This window comes from Thermobia domestica, chromosome 8 (genome assembly GCF_964235325.1).
Source record: "Thermobia domestica chromosome 8, izTheDome1.hap1.1, whole genome shotgun sequence".
In the NCBI taxonomy this organism is placed as follows: domain Eukaryota; kingdom Metazoa; phylum Arthropoda; class Insecta; order Zygentoma; family Lepismatidae; genus Thermobia; species Thermobia domestica.
This window is the reverse complement of record NC_137461.1, coordinates 15,826,434-15,842,625: the sequence shown is the minus strand read 5'-3', so window position 1 is coordinate 15,842,625 and position 16,192 is coordinate 15,826,434. Positions and strand designations below refer to the sequence as shown.

The window sequence follows — 16,192 nt, the reverse complement described above, 5'->3', positions numbered from 1 at the left end:
TGACGTAGCTGGAAGAAGAAACCATCATGAATGCTGACAAAGTGACACGCGCAAAGCAAAATCCAATGCTGTGGCTGCTACGACACAAGAAAAGCAACAAGTTAAAGCCGCCAGGTGCATTGGACTGTATAAAAGAAACATAAATCCCCCTCAATCAGTTTAAACCTGATCAAAACATACCATCTTTTCCTTATAGATGAAAATAAAACGCGAGCTCTAGATTAACAACGTGATAAGAATTTAAAACATTGTCGTATATTTCAGCACGACTTTCCTCGTTCATGTTATTGGCAATTTCACAGGTGATTTCCCCTACTGACATACAAAGATAGCTTCTTCGTACTGATGAAGGATGCAACAGGAAAATTTAATTTTTGCAAGCGCGTACTTCTTCTTTTAACAACTTATTTCATATATAAGCTGTCAATGAAGTTCAAATCATGTAGTTTGTTGTGACCATTGCAGACGAAACTTTTGATATATTTCAGTAGAAACTTGTAAGTGTTTGTTTGTTAAATCCTAATTCAATAGGTAGGGCAGCCTTTTTGGGTAGTTCCATTTCGTGAGAATTACAACGGAGAGCCATATTCTGTACATGTTTAAGTAAAATTCTACGTAAATCACTGCAAATAATAATAATAATAATAATAATAATAATAATAATAATAATAATAATAATAATAATAATAATAATAATAATAATAATAATAATAATAATAAAATATCATTATAACTGCTATGCCGATTATCGCAAACTAAATTGCTAATTTTGCGTTGCGTTGACGTAAACCATTACAAAATGTGCCCGCGAGTCACTCAGTGTGAATATTCTACCACTCTGACATAAATTCATTCTCCTATGGGTTTCCGCAATCTCAGAAGTCATATTTTGAACAAACTTCACTTCTTAGACTCAAATTTGATAGTTAGAGGGGACTGATTCTTGGAACATTACATTTTTCACAATTCAAATGCGCCTTCTTTCCTATTAACAACTAGGGTGTCACGTGTACATGAAGTTCTTTTTGCGTACCCGGTAGTTTTTCAATTAATGTTGAAACCGAATGTGGTATTTTATTTCTACCACTTCTGATTTAATAGAAAGATTAGAGATGAGAAATGGAATATATTCTTGAAACCAGTGGCGTACGCTGAAATTCTCAAGGGTGGAGTTCAAGCTTCCACGTGAACACCATTTGAGGTGTTCGTATAAATATTTTAACATGATACGTGTTTATTTTTGCGTATCAGCTAAGTTAAGGGCGACGTAAACCCACAAACCCCTTGCGTTCTTAAACAACATCAGTAATTCTAGTTTTACCTTTTTTCATTCCCTATGACGATGTAGGATGAACTTAAACGACATCGAGGGTGTCACCATTCATCTCAGCGACCTTAAAAAATGAAATGAAATCTTTGAGTTTTACGTCCCACGGTTATGCCGGTTAGGCTAAAGGAGACGGTGATTATGAGAAATGGATGAAATGATGGAATGAAGAAAGTGTGAGGAAACGGGAGAACCCCGAGAAAACCCACGCACATGGTGTTTGTCCACCACAAAATTCACTTGGCGGGGGCTGGGATCGAACCCGAGACCCCAAGCACCAGAGGTGAACGCTCTACCTCTGAGCCACCGCGGCCCCACAGCGACCTTAAAAATTGTTGTTTTCGACTGATTTTACATGCCAAACCTTTTCCATCCCTAACCCCACAGTGAATTTTACAGATTGTAAGTCATATGTATCTATGTCAAGTTTGGTTTAAGTTGCTCCGTGCGTTCTAGAGTTATGCTGAAGCATACATTACATTCATACTATTTATTTTTATTATGTGTTGACCATTGGTGCAAACCTTGGGGAATGAGGGGGACATGTCCCCTCCAATCTTGGAACTGGGAGGACTGTCCCCCCAATAATCCGATTTGAAATGTTTTCATTGGGGGGGGGGCGAGAAACGTGATGATTTGTGTCCGATTGCCACAAAGGAAAATGAGATCAAATTGATGTCCCCCCTTCCGAATAAGCCTCAAATCTGCCCGCCTCCCAATGTTGAAAACAACTCTGCTCGCTGATCCTCCACAGGATTGTTTTTCAACATCACAAATACTTTGAGCATCATTTACCCCCCCCCCAAAAAAAAAGAAGAAAAAGACAATTGTCTTACTTGTACCCTTCAATGTTGAAGACAGATTTGCGCCCCTCGTGTTGACTGTTTATTCACTTATCGATTTTTTTGAGAAGCAGGAAAACAAATTGGCGTGTATCTCTGTTGCAGAAACAGTTCCGGTTCGACTTCGCAAATCAATAAGTAGGTGGACGCATAGAAACAAATAATAATATTAATAATAACTAATTTCCGAACGATGTCACGATGCTTCTCACTCGCCCATCTAATGCAACCTTGTGTTACCCACTCATTCATTTAAAAAATCTCTTGCACCAGATAATTAAAACGATTGTAAATTACAATTTCCTTAAGGTTGTTCATTTCTTGAATTCTTTTACTTTTAGGCTAAAGATGGCAGCAGCAACATGGGCAATATTTGTAGCCGTGGCACTTATGTGTGTAGCTGATGTAATGTCACGTAAGTACTAAGTTTACAATTTTTACATTTTCTTATTGATTAACTAATATTTACCTTGACTCTTACACTTAACAGTTAAGTTTCCTGATTAAATGACTTCACAAAATAGTATTTCATGTGGATGGTACCTCGGGATTTCGTAGAAAGGTTGTTTTTCACATACACGAAACTTACGTTTTGTTTATGTTAAATTATCTCGGCAGGCAACGCTTGTTTCCACTTTTAAAAGAAATCGTGGTATCTATGGCTTGCAGCTCATAAATTGTTTCGTCCTCTTTTTTAGGGAAAAGGGTTTGAATGAAAAAATGTTTTCAGGCTACATGTATTGAAAATAGGGGGGAAACCACTTAGTGATGCCAATCTCTGGAAAAATCCCTTTCCTGAGATATTTTTACATTAATTTTTCGAAAAGGTATAAAGGGAATTTTTCTTACGTTTATTTATTTATTTATTTATTAAACAAATTCCCATATACAGCATAACTTTATTATTTTACGCAGGGAAATGTTAACAAACAGAAAAATAAACAAAATAAAAGAACAGTGTCCACAAATAGTGAAAAGAAATATGATTTCGCCAGAACTCGTTTAATTGCCGTTTCAGACATCGTGTAGCTCGAAAAAATGTCCACATGAATTGATTACAACTGTTCGTTATTCTGTAACAAAGAGATCTCTGTATAACTGTCAAAATAGGGCGGGCAAGATGTAATAGGTGGATATTCCGGGTTATGCGGGGAGGGACAGGTAAGGATAGTTCCTGAAATAATGTTTCGAATCTTAAGTTTCTATAACTATTTTATGAAAAAATTTCAAACTGACACACAATCATAGTCATATGTCTTGCAAATAAAGTCAGAAAAATAAACACACTGCTGAACAAGATTGCACTTATTTAATAAAAACACATTTGCACGTGTTTTTATATGTTTTTATTAAATATGTGCAGTCTTGTTCAGCAGTGTGTTTATTTTTCTCAAGAAAGTTCAGATCAGAGTTATTTCTGCGTACTCCCAGAGTCCTGATTTTAAGATGTTGCAGGAGTTCTTCCATAGGTAATATTTGAAGTGCAGGTACATGAAATGTTACTAAATGTTGGCAGTGTGTGTGTACTATAGTAAGAGAAAGGCAGAGAGAAGTACTAGAACAAAAGAGGGGAGAGAATGAGGAACGAGAAGTAGGGTGTCTTCTGCAAAATCATCAACTTCGGTATTGATGTCTTTGTTTGATTATCACGATTATTTATTATCAATATTAGAGTGTCTGTCTGCTCTTTCTCTTTCAATTGTAAAGAGGGGGAAGAAGAGGCAGAGAGGCTGCCTTTCGAACGGCTGAAGGCCGTTACAATTTGCATAAGAAAATCATGTGCAAATGAGAATCGATCTTAAACTAATATGCAAATGACATAAAGTATTCAAATAAATGTGGTAGAGCAAAATGAAAGCGGTGGAGCAAAAATTATAAGTTAATTATCTGAACAAAATGAAGTTACTTTATTTTAATAGAATGTAATGAGACTCTAGATTTCAGGCACTATATGGTTTTACTTCAGGTTTTACGTACCAATAATACCACTCACACAACTAGCACGTATGTTAGCTGTAATCATGCCGTAATGGCTTTCTGCATCTCCGAACAGCTGGAAAGAAAACATATTACATAGAATTGTGACACATACCTGAGAGGAACTCCTGGTGAAGAATGTAACACAACTTCCATTGGATCAGAAGATTTTAATATTTCACACGCGAAAAGCGATACACTTTTATGTATATACACACAGAGAAGAAGAAAAAATAATTTTCACACGTTTTACTATTTTAGGCCTTTTTACGATTTTGAATTTTCTTCTTTTAAAATTCTACAGACGCGATTTCCGGTCCCTCTCTGATTTCCAAATCTTCACTGGAGTTGGTCCAAGCTATGGTGCTCCCTCGGGGGTCTCATCTCTTCCCATTGATGATACAGCCACCTTCTTGATTTTAGCTCTTGCTACCAAGAAGTTCTAGAATAAAAACTGCTACTTAGTCATCTTACCGTAAATAGCAAGTTCTTCTTTTTTAAATTTATTTAACAATCACCAGATACATCTCCGAGGCCATTTTACACTGGATATCCAACAACAACAATAACAATGGAAAGGATTTGGGAAGGTATCGGCCAGGGACTGTTTAGTACGTACCATCCCGGCATTTGCCTGGTAGGACTGAGGGAAACCCTGGAAAACCTCAGTCAGGATGGTCGGCAGCGGGATTCGAACCCACAGTAGTAGTCCCCCCGTTATATTGAGCCGAGTCAGCAAAAATTTTGTGACGTCATAGGTCAAAGGTCAATGACCTTGGCCCGGGGTCAATGACCTAGGGGTACCTAGGACCACCCCCTCTAAATTTTGGCAGGGGTACCTTGGCCCACCCCCTAAATTTTGGCAGGGGTACATAGGACCACCCCCCTTAAATTTTGGAAATTGCCAAATCTAAAAATTTGGTATGGTAGCCTAGGACCATAGTATGTACCTCTATCAGTATTGGGTGTCTATGTCGTTCCCTTTCATGGGTAAAAAATTGCCAAAAAGTCAAATTTCGGGGGTTTTTGACCTAATTTATCCCCTTTGATGAGGTGTTATTACCTTATATAGTTATATGGGCGTATACAGGGGTTCATTACCTTTTATAAGACATGGGTATATTTGTGCACCCCTTGAGAAATTTGGGAGGGGTACCTTGGCCCACCCCTTAAATTTTGGAAATTGCCCAATATAAACATTGGGTATTATAGTACAGGACCCTAATATGTATTAGGTTAAATTTGGATGGTCCACCTCATTCCCTTCTAGGGGTACCAAATTGCCAAAATATAAACGTAAGCAATACGTTGTACCACGTGTTTGGTTTTTGGCTCAATTTATCCCCTTTGATGAGATGTTATTAGCTTATATGGTTATATGGTCATGTATAGGGGTCCATTACCTTTCATAAGACATGGGTATATTAATGCACCCCGGGAGGGGTACCATGGCCCACCCCTTAAATTTTGGAAATTGCCCAATTTCAACATTGGGTATTATAGTATTGGACCCTAACATGTATTATGATAAATTTGGGTGGTCCACCTCGTTCCCTTTTAGGGGTACAAAATTGCCAAATTTTAGTACAACCACATGTTTGGTTTTTTGGCTCATTTTATTCCCTTGGATGAGGTCCTATTACCTTATATGATTATATGGTCATGTATAGGGGTCCATTATCTATTATAAGACATGGGTACATTGGTGCACCCCGGGAGGGGTACCTTGGCCCACCCCTTAAATTTTGGAAATTGCCCAATTTCAACATTTGGTATTATAGTACAGGACCTCAATATGTATCATGATAAATTTGGATGGTCCACATCGTTCCCTTTTAGGGGTACAAAAATTGCCAAAATATAAACGTTGTACCACGTGTTTGTTTTTTTGGTCCATTTTATCCCCTTTGATGAGATCCTATGATTACAGCGATCTATTTCCTATCATAAGATATGGGCACCCTTCTTAAATTTTGGCAATGGGGGTCCACTGAAATTGTCCAATTGAAGCATAGTACAGGACCTCAATATGTTTCGGTGGTCCTATTACCAAATTTGTTTAGTACAACCACGTGTTTGGTTATTGACTCAATTAAGGTTATAAGGTATGGATGGGTATCCCCTTTCAATTTGGTAGGACCCTTCGGGTGTAGTACAGTCACGTGATCGATGATTTGGTTTTAATGCGCGACGAGGTCCCTGGTCAATGTTCTCTAGGAATTATGTGGAAACTTTGCACAGGGTTCTCGTCTTATATCGCACAGTTCTTTAGGAGAATCTGATAACGTTGTATATGGAATGGACAATAAAAACACATAAATAAGTATAAATTGTATTTTATTCATATTTCTGGTTTCTTCTTTTTCTTTCTTATTGACAATGTTTGTATATTGAGCTGGGTTTCTTCATTAGACTGCCTCCTCTTCTTGATTGTAATGATTTGTTTCCATGTTTTGCAGCATAGCACCCGTTTGCAAAGCTTCGTATTGTGAATTCTGTAAAAAAGAACGAGGAAAAAGATGATTAGTATAGAAATAGATGATGATAAAACAAATACACTTACAATGATAAATATGATAAAATTACCTGGAAGGTATATTGCAACAGTCTACGATCATTAACCATGGGTACTGTTGTGAACAAATATTGAATTTCACGCAGAGATTTTCCTTGGGCTTTACAGCACAAATAAAAATAAGCATAATAGCCACATACGGATGAACCAAGACTTTGCATTTGGCTATTATTATATTTATAGTATATACAATGAAGTTTTAAGAATGCAACATGTTGTGGTACATAAGGAGGAAGGCCATAGCTGTCAAAATATTCTCCAACACCGCGATGATCAATATAAATTGCAATCCAATGACTTCCTAGTTTTGTGGATGGATCTGTATTTACAATGATTGCCAGAGGAAGAGAAATCCGTGAGGGCAACTCATCGCTTGCAAATACCCCGGTAAAATGATTTCTGAATAATGGACTACCGTTTAAAGCACTAGCTAATTGTAATGTATTCAACATCGTGAATGGAAATGATACATAACGTATACGTACCTTGTAATTTAAAAGTCCAGGATAATGTTGCGCTGGTGGTCTATCTCTAGGAGTGAGGAAAACTCTCCATACACAATACAGTTTGCAGGTGCTGCTAATTTCTCTTGGAAATGAACTTCCAATCGGATGGCTCCATGTCGTTGTAAATTCCAATAGTGACAATCTCCAGCAGAAGAATCGGGAGTTAGGTCAAATACAAACAGTGTATATCCATTCTTGTAGTCGGCTCTTGAAATTGTATTTCCAGTATTGGTAAAATGTATGCCAGAGCCTGAGAACAATGTGTGGTACGATGAAATGTAGAGATTTTCTTCAAAGTTGGGTTGCAATGGTTTTGAAGGTACAGCTTTTCCATCCACGTACAATGTAAAGAAATTAATGTTTAGATGTTGAAATTCAAATGGATTGGTGGTAATAGTTCCACTGGATGCTTCATTCGATGTAAATCCTACAATAATACGATTTGGCAATGTTCCCATAAACAGGTTATCAATAGTTTTGGATTGTATATCCTTCGGGATGGTAAATGATTTCATTTGAACCCTTGTCAGAGGATACTTTGCCGGTGTAGATTGTAAAATTTTATTGTGTGCCAATTTGACACTAGGGCTGATGCTGACTTTTTTCACCTGCAACGATGCATCTAGAATATTGATTTTTGCACTGACACCACTTTCACCGGCCATGAGACAAAAGTTTGGCTTTGCAGGAATAAGTTTCACACGTAATTCCACTCCATGAATTAAAAATTTATCTTGATTAAAAATGTCACAATGAAGATGTCCAATCATATCGAATTTCATACTTTGTTTTGTCAGTTCATAGCGTTGTTGAAATCCTTTGTTCTCACTTGTGGTTGCGTTCATATGACCAGCCGTATCTTGAAACCACATTGCTGTTTGTAAATGTGTATTTTTAGCTCCATCACTATAATTGAGTAGTTTTTCCAGGTACGAACGATATGGATGATTATGTGACGGAAATGAAATCAGTTTATTGTTCAAGTAGATTTGTACTTCACTAAACATAGCATTTAGAAAATCATTGACAGGTGCAATTGCTTTATCCGTTTCGGTGAAGGAGGAACCATCTGGTTTCACAATTTGTGCTTGGATGTATAATAAGGTTTGTGGTAAATCAATATATTCATCACTGCTACCACTCACTACAAATTCTATTGGTGAATTTTCAGCTATTGAACTAATTGGTTTGTAGCCAATAATACGATTGTCCAGAACACTGGTTTGCGTGGGCAACGTTGAAAAAATGTCCAATTCACTTTTTACACATTCACAGGATTGATGATGTAAGAAAGCCATCGTTGAATTAATCAAAAATATCTGGTGACGATGCCAATGATCTCTTCTTCTTCTTATGTGATAATTTACGTCTCTTTGTAGGATTGATGGTGTTGTTGATCGTTGGAAGGTCAACCTCAAACTGAGAGCAGTCATCCCATTTTCGTTTATGATATCCACTTCCCAGCATAGTTTTCAACTTGTTTTTAGCTTTTTCTTGTAAATTCGTTTTTGCCTCTTGCATCCGTTGATGAAACGATTCTTCCAGCGGTTGATTCGAGATCACAACATCATTAATCATATTGGCACCTGATTTTAATAATTCTTTTCCCACAGTTTTAGCGCCTTGCTTCACAAGTGGTAACACTGAACGAAATAAGCCACCAAGGAAACTTCCAATGCCATGTCCTGCTTGATAGGGACTTCCCACATAGACGTTGCCGATACCGGATAACGCTTGTTTTTGGTAGTATTGCAAATACGGATCAGTCATGACGACGACGACGGAAATGTAGTTTTGTACACACCGTTCCAAAGGTGAATGGCATAGGATGACCTGTGCTATCCCTTATATCGATTTGTATTTGCTCAAAATTCATTTTTTCCACCGGAACATAATGTGCAGGATTAAAGATTTGTACTGCATGACTTCCAAAAGTATGATTCACAGGATCCATGTTGACAATTCGTAGCAAGGGTACCATTGTATCTCCAACAATGACAGATTCAATAATGTCACAATAGACGTACATTTGTGATGGTAAGCCTAATCGTACATCCGGTGTATATTGTCCCTTTTCCATATCTTTTAAATCACTTTTCGGGTCAAATCCAAGCATTAAACTAACACTTGGTGACAATTGTACAGAAGTATGGATTTCCTTTTTGGGATGTCTTATGAGGCATATATTATTAGTTGCGTCATGAGATATAAATAAATTGGTTTCTTTATGATGTATATTAATTGCATGAATAAGATCCCGTATATTGTTATAATAGCGTACAGGGATCATTACAACCTTCCACGGTTCCTGATCATTACTACTTGATGATTTGTAATATATTTTATTGTTTTTACTGTTAATGTTCAGCAAAGAATGTGGATAATGAATCTCTACAATTGCCACATCCCATTTCTGGCGAAACTCTACACGTCGTTGTAATTTCGTAATATATGAAGTCAATGTATTTTCTGGAAAATAATCCATGGAACTATTACTGGGAAGTGTAACGTAAAAATCTTGATCAGGTTCCATTCTTCTTCTTCTTCTTCAATGAAGTTGCAGGGATCCACGAATTGAATGAGGAAGGATATCCTTTCCACTGGACGAGATACTCCTTTCTGCGACCTTTTGTTCTTGTACGTAATATTTTATCGATGAGGAACGTCGAAGGGAGCGGTACTGGTTGTAATTCTTCTCTGTAGAAAACACCATCGATAAGTTGATGATTTAAATCCTCTAGTCGATACACTGGTGGGTTTCTTGGTACAATGGCTTTTACTCTGAATATTTCCCAAGTCCAGTTCTCGAGGTAACCCTTGTCAAAGATACGTTTTGTTTTACTTATACGAACAGTATCACCAACAGACAAATCCGTATCTTGTTTTGAACGTTGTAGCTTTTTGTCGTATAAGTTATGCCACACCTCCAGTAAATTGTCCTGAGAAACGTTTGCAGGTGCCATTTTAATACTGGAATGCCGACTTTCATTGTATGCTTTTACAAGTAAAGGCAATACTTTGATGTAATTGTATGTTTGATATTTGGTAAAGTATTTCCACATACGATGTTTCAATGTCTGATTAAATCTTTCTGCGATGCTGGCTTTAATATCTGGATCCTTTGTTGTAACATGTTGCACGTTGTGTTTTCTGAGAAACTTTTGTACTGTCTTGTTGGTAAATTCAGTTCCTTGATCACTACGTAGTACAATTGGTTTCCTCTCCTGGAAAATCATTTCAAATGCATTCACTATATCCTCGGCACTTTTTGATTTTAGTGGTACAGCCCACCCGTACCGACTAAACACATCAATCACTGTAAGAATATAGCGGTAATTGTCATTATAGTTTTGAAGTGATTGTAAATCATTTAAATCACATTCCCATTGATCATCAATATTGTTGACAAGATAAAAATCTCTACGGAAACGACGACGTACAGGACGATGTAACGTGTAGGTAGGTTGTTTGTTTAACCAAAGTTTTATTTTGGCTAGAGGTATAGATTTTCCTGTGGCTTGCCATAATTTCTTTGCAGTAGAAAACGATGCAGGATGTGCTGGATTGTAATAAATGGATTTCAACTTTTTGTTCATGGTTTGTACGTTGACCATTGTGGAATGATACGTTTTCTGTTTGGTCGGACTTCTAAAACATCATCATCGTCTTCTTCTTCTTCTTCTTCTCCGGAAGAAAATAATTCAGGTGCCGGTTTTGGTGGTGCAGATCCTTCAGATGCTGTTGTACTATTATGCTTGACAATATAGTTTAATCTTCGTGGATTACCAATCAATTCTTGAGGTGTGTTTGACGATGCAAGGTAGTTGCAAAACAATTCCCAGCCTTGAGGATTAGAATGTTTCCTCGGTCGAGTCACATCGCACATTAAATCTACAATATTGGATCCATGTAGTTTATTATCGTTGATGTACACTGTTCCTTTATGATCCCACGTAATTGCGTCATCTTGTTTTAAACGACGGAATAGTAGTTCGGCTTTCTTACGATACATTTGTGGTATTGCGGCTAAAATTTCTTGTTTCGTGCTATCGTCAACATTCGGGACGTCACCATCAGGTTTCATTGATGTAATTGTAAGTGGTATTGGTTCTTCTTGTTTACGTATCACATAAAGATATTTCTGTAATATTCTATTGTACTGATTCCATTTTTTTTCATCACTTGGATACGATGTATTCAATATAGATTGCATTTCACGATCGAGATTAGATTCTCGATTTTCACTCACACGGGATGATGATGCATGCATTCGTTGAAGCATTTCTGGTGGTACTAAAACCATCTTCTTGCTATGTTCCATGAAGTTTATTGTTTAAACAAAATACTGGATAACACACTTCCTACAATAGGTGCAAGTAATGCAGGTAAGAATCCTCCTTGTTGTACGGCTAAATGTTTCTTCTCTTTATCCAATGATTTTGTATTGTCTACGAGATAGCGGAGCGTGTTCTTGTAACGCTTTAATCTTGACTTCTGCGCACTTGTCAGTGGAACATTGCCTTTTAAGACATTATAACAACATTCACAAATACTATGAATTAATGAAGCGTCTGCATTGGCAATAATAGCTTTACGCAATCTTGGTTTAGCTTTGTGCAGAGCACGTAGCAGATCAGCGTGTTTCACTGTAGGAGACATCGTGACAGACTAAGTCATTCTTTTCACATGCACAATAATTTAAACATGTTTTGTTGGTACGTAAACATAATGATGCAAATCGTCGGGAAAAATATTTGTACGAAATCGCATTTCATCGGGGGTATCTTGTTTAAGATCCATCAGTAAATAACCATGTGGATTTCTTGTTGCGTCTGCATAACTTTCTTGTAGAAACAGTGGATGCTCAGGCATGATTTGATAACTCATATGCTTGATTTGTGACTTGTCACGTGGATTTTTAAACAACACCAAATACGAACAATTTAAACTCATATTTCTATTTGCTTTACTTTGATGAAATACATTTTGTGTTATAAAAATCACACTAATATTTCGATGATGTGATCCTTTTGTGAACATATCAACAATATCACTATTCACTTCTCGCATATGGTCATCAATAATAATCAAATGTGGTCCATCTTGAGGCTGAAAATCTTTCATTCGTGGAAGTTCTTCGTGAAATTCTACTGGAACTGGCATTGTTGCATACACGTCTTGCCATTCTGCATAATACCAGTATATCTTACGAAATTTTGCATTGATCATGGTTGGGAGATGTGACAGTAATCGCTTCACAAAATACGTTTTTCCACACCCACTAGGCCCTGCGAGAATACAGGTAAATGGATGTTTCCACTGTGTATCCATGATGAACACTAACACCTTGTTTCAAAAATGATGCGTATTTAAAGCGAGTACAACAATTCTTGCACTCACTGGTGTGAAAAGGAAAAATCCGTTCATGTGTTTATGGAATAGTTGAAAACCGTTTATTTGTTAATCGAATAGTTGAAAACCGTTTATTTGTTAATCGAATAGTTAAAAACCGGATAAAGTTTAACGGTTAACCGTGAAAGCTGATCACTGTTTGATTTAAATTCTATTTGAAAATTTTTCGTTTGAAATTTGTTTTGTAATTTTTGTTTCAAAAATTTTGTTTAAAATTTTTTTTTGTTTCAAAATTTTTGTTTCAAATTTTGTTTAAAAATTTTTTCGTTTCAAATTTTTTTTTGTTTGTAAATTTATTGTTTCAAAATTTTTTGTTTGAAAATTTTTCGTTTCAAATTTTTTGTTGAAAATTTTTGTTTCGAAATTTTTGTTTTAAATTTTTCGTTTCAAATTTTTGTTTTGAAAAATTTTTAGTTTCAAGATTTTTGTTTAAAAGTTTTCGTTTCAATTTTTGTTTTGATTTTTTTAGTTTGAAAAGTTGAAAAAAAAGTTTTAAATGCCAAGAATCTTGTTCAAAGTTTCCACCTAATTCCTAGAGAACATTGACCAGGGACCTCGTCGTGCATCAAAACCAAATCATCGATCACGTGACTGTACTACACCCGAAGGGTCCTACCAAATTGAAAGGGGTATAATACCTTATCAAATAGGATACATTGAGTCAATAACCAAACACGTGGTTGTACTAAACAAATTTGGTAATAGGACCACCGAAACATATTGAGGTCCTGTACTATGCTTCAATTGGACAATTTCAGTGGACCCCCATTGCCAAAATTTAAGAAGGGTGCCCATGTCTTATGATAGGAAATGAATCCCTGTAATCATAGAATCTCATCAAAGGGGATAAAATGGACCAAAAAAACAAACACGTGGTACAACGTTTATATTTTGGCAATTTTTGTACCCCTAAAAGGGAACGATGTGGACCATCCAAATTTATCATGATACATATTGAGGTCCTGTACTATAATACCAAATGTTGAAATTGGGCAATTTCCAAAATTTAAGGGGTGGGCCAAGGTACCCCTCCCGGGGTGCATTAATATACCCATGTCTTATGAAAGGTAATGGACCCCTATACATGACCATATAACCATATAAGGTAATAGGACCTCATCCAAGGGAATAAAATGAGCCAAAAAACCAAACATGTGGTTGTACTAAAATTTGGCAATTTTGTACCCCTAAAAGGGAACGAGGTGGACCACCCAAATTTATCATAATACATGTTAGGGTCCAATACTATAATACCCAATGTTGAAATTGGGCAATTTCTAAAATTTAAGGGGTGGGCCATGGTACCCCTCCCGGGGTGCATTAATATGCCCATGTCTTATGAAAGGTAATGGACCCCTATACATGACCATATAACCATATAAGCTAATAACATCTCATCAAAGGGGATAAATTGAGCCAAAAACCAAACACGTGGTACAACGTATTGCTTACGTTTATATTTTGGCAATTTGGTACCCCTAAAAGGGAATGAGGTGAACCACCCAAATTTAACCTAATACATATTAGGGTCCTGTACTATAATACCCAATGTTTATATTGGGCAATTTCCAAAATTTAAGGGGTGGGCCAAGGTACCCCTCCCAAATTTTTCAAGGGGTGCATTAATATACCCATGTCTTATGAAAGGGAATGGACCCCTGTATACGCCCATATAACTATATAAGGTAATAACACCTCATCAAAGGGGATAAATTAGGTCAAAAACCTCCGAAAATTGACTTTTTGGCAATTTTTTACCCATAAAAGGGAACGACATAGACCCCCAATACTGATAGAGGTACATACTGTGGTCCTAGGCTACCATACCAAATTTTTAAATTTGGCAATTTCCAAAATTTAAGGGGGGTGGTCCTATGTACCCCTGCCAAAATTTAGGGGGTGGGCCAAGGTACCCCTGCCAAAATTTAGAGGGGGTGGTCCTAGGTACCCCTAGGTCATTGACCCCGGGGCAAGGTCATTGACCTTTGACCTATGACGTCACAAAAATTTTTGCTGACTCGGCTCAATATAACGGGGGGACTACTACTCCCACGACCTCCCGAATGCGAAGCCAACGCTCTACCACTTGAGCTACTTCGCTCGGTAAAGAAGTAGTAAGAGACTTTAGATTGGGAATGTCGTTGCGATCCCAAATTTTAAACTATTGTGTGTCTTCTTCATTAGTGGAATTTCAAAAGATCGCGAAATTCCCTGTCTATCGCGATCATCCCCTTTATAAGTGAAAGGAAGATGACACTTAATTTGAGAACGAAACGGATTCACTGTCGTGAATGACCTCGGTGTTGATCACCTACACGCAATGTTCTGTGATCATTTCGTACCGCTGAAAATTTCAGTTATCAGAAAAGAAATGGTTTACTTTTCTCGCACTTTATATATATATATATATATATATATATATATATATATATATATATATATATATATATATATATATATATATATATATATATATATATATATATATATATATGTGTGTGTGTGTGTGTGTGTGTGTGTGTGTTATAGTTTTAGCACACCGGTTACTAACACTGACAAAAATTTCATTGAAGAAGACGTTAATTTGTCACTTCGTTTCTTATCAGCACACAGTACATGATGCTGTGTGCGCATTTCAAAGCCTTCCACACAGATTCGACGTCAACAGTTTCACGACCAAGAACCGAATTACCTCTCTCCACCCCAGTCCTTGTTTTAAAACAAATCCTGGTTGTTCACTTTGTCATGGCTCGCCTCGAAGCGCGATGAAATCTTATGACGGGGGTGGTTGAGGTGAAGAGGGTTGAAACCACAGGTCTTTGGACTGCCTGACTTACTTAAAGCACTACACTAGTTTCTCATGCGATTTACACGCTTATGATGGATTTGCTAGTATTTCCATTACCACTGTTCTCACACAACTTCAAGCTTTAAATAGATATATATCACACTATACTTAATTCTGATAATGGCACAGAAATCAACAAAAACACGTATCATGCACCTGTATTTTTAACTACATGAATGATCCTTGTCTTCTGTCAACAGGTGCTGCGCTATGGTGGCGCTTTTACAAAGGTTTCCCACGTGCATGAGTATTTGTTTCCGTGCATTATTTTTGAAAGGTTTGATGTTTTACTATAAACTAAACATTTGATTAGGTGAAACACTATGCTAAAATCAAGCATATTCATATTTACAAATATATTTAAGAGCTGAAAAGCTGTCATCTCATATTTCAATAGATTTAAAGGATTTTTACTAATGTTGTATTTATTTTTCACTCAAGACATCCTCTGCTAGCGACGGCCATCTTTACGCTGATACGAGTAATACGTATCCTCCCCGTGGAGACTGCCGGAGATACAACCACAATTTGAAATAAGCCTTGTTCTAATAGATAATAAATATATAACGAGACACGACCTAATCCAGGGGTGCCTACAAGGGGGAGGGGGCTATGACGCAAACTGCGTCATTGAAATATTGGGGGGGGGGGTAAAAATCTATATAAATATGTTTGAGGGTGTGTAGAAATTAATCGAAAAGTTTT

The 16,192-nt window shown here is 36.9% G+C and overlaps 1 protein-coding gene across 1 annotated transcript in view; it reads left to right on the top strand.

Annotated features, from left to right (window-relative positions):
- The first annotated feature begins 319 nt into the window (after nt 1–319).
- LOC145692707 (uncharacterized) overlaps nt 320–16,192 on the top strand; it is a 35,452-nt gene continuing 19,579 nt past the window's right edge. The window contains exons 1-2 of the mRNA XM_081768117.1: nt 320–497; nt 2,511–2,584. Of these exons, the coding sequence (XP_081624243.1) occupies nt 2,518–2,584 (67 nt within the window). The 5' untranslated portion in view covers nt 320–497; nt 2,511–2,517. The remainder of the gene's footprint in view (nt 498–2,510; nt 2,585–16,192) is intronic.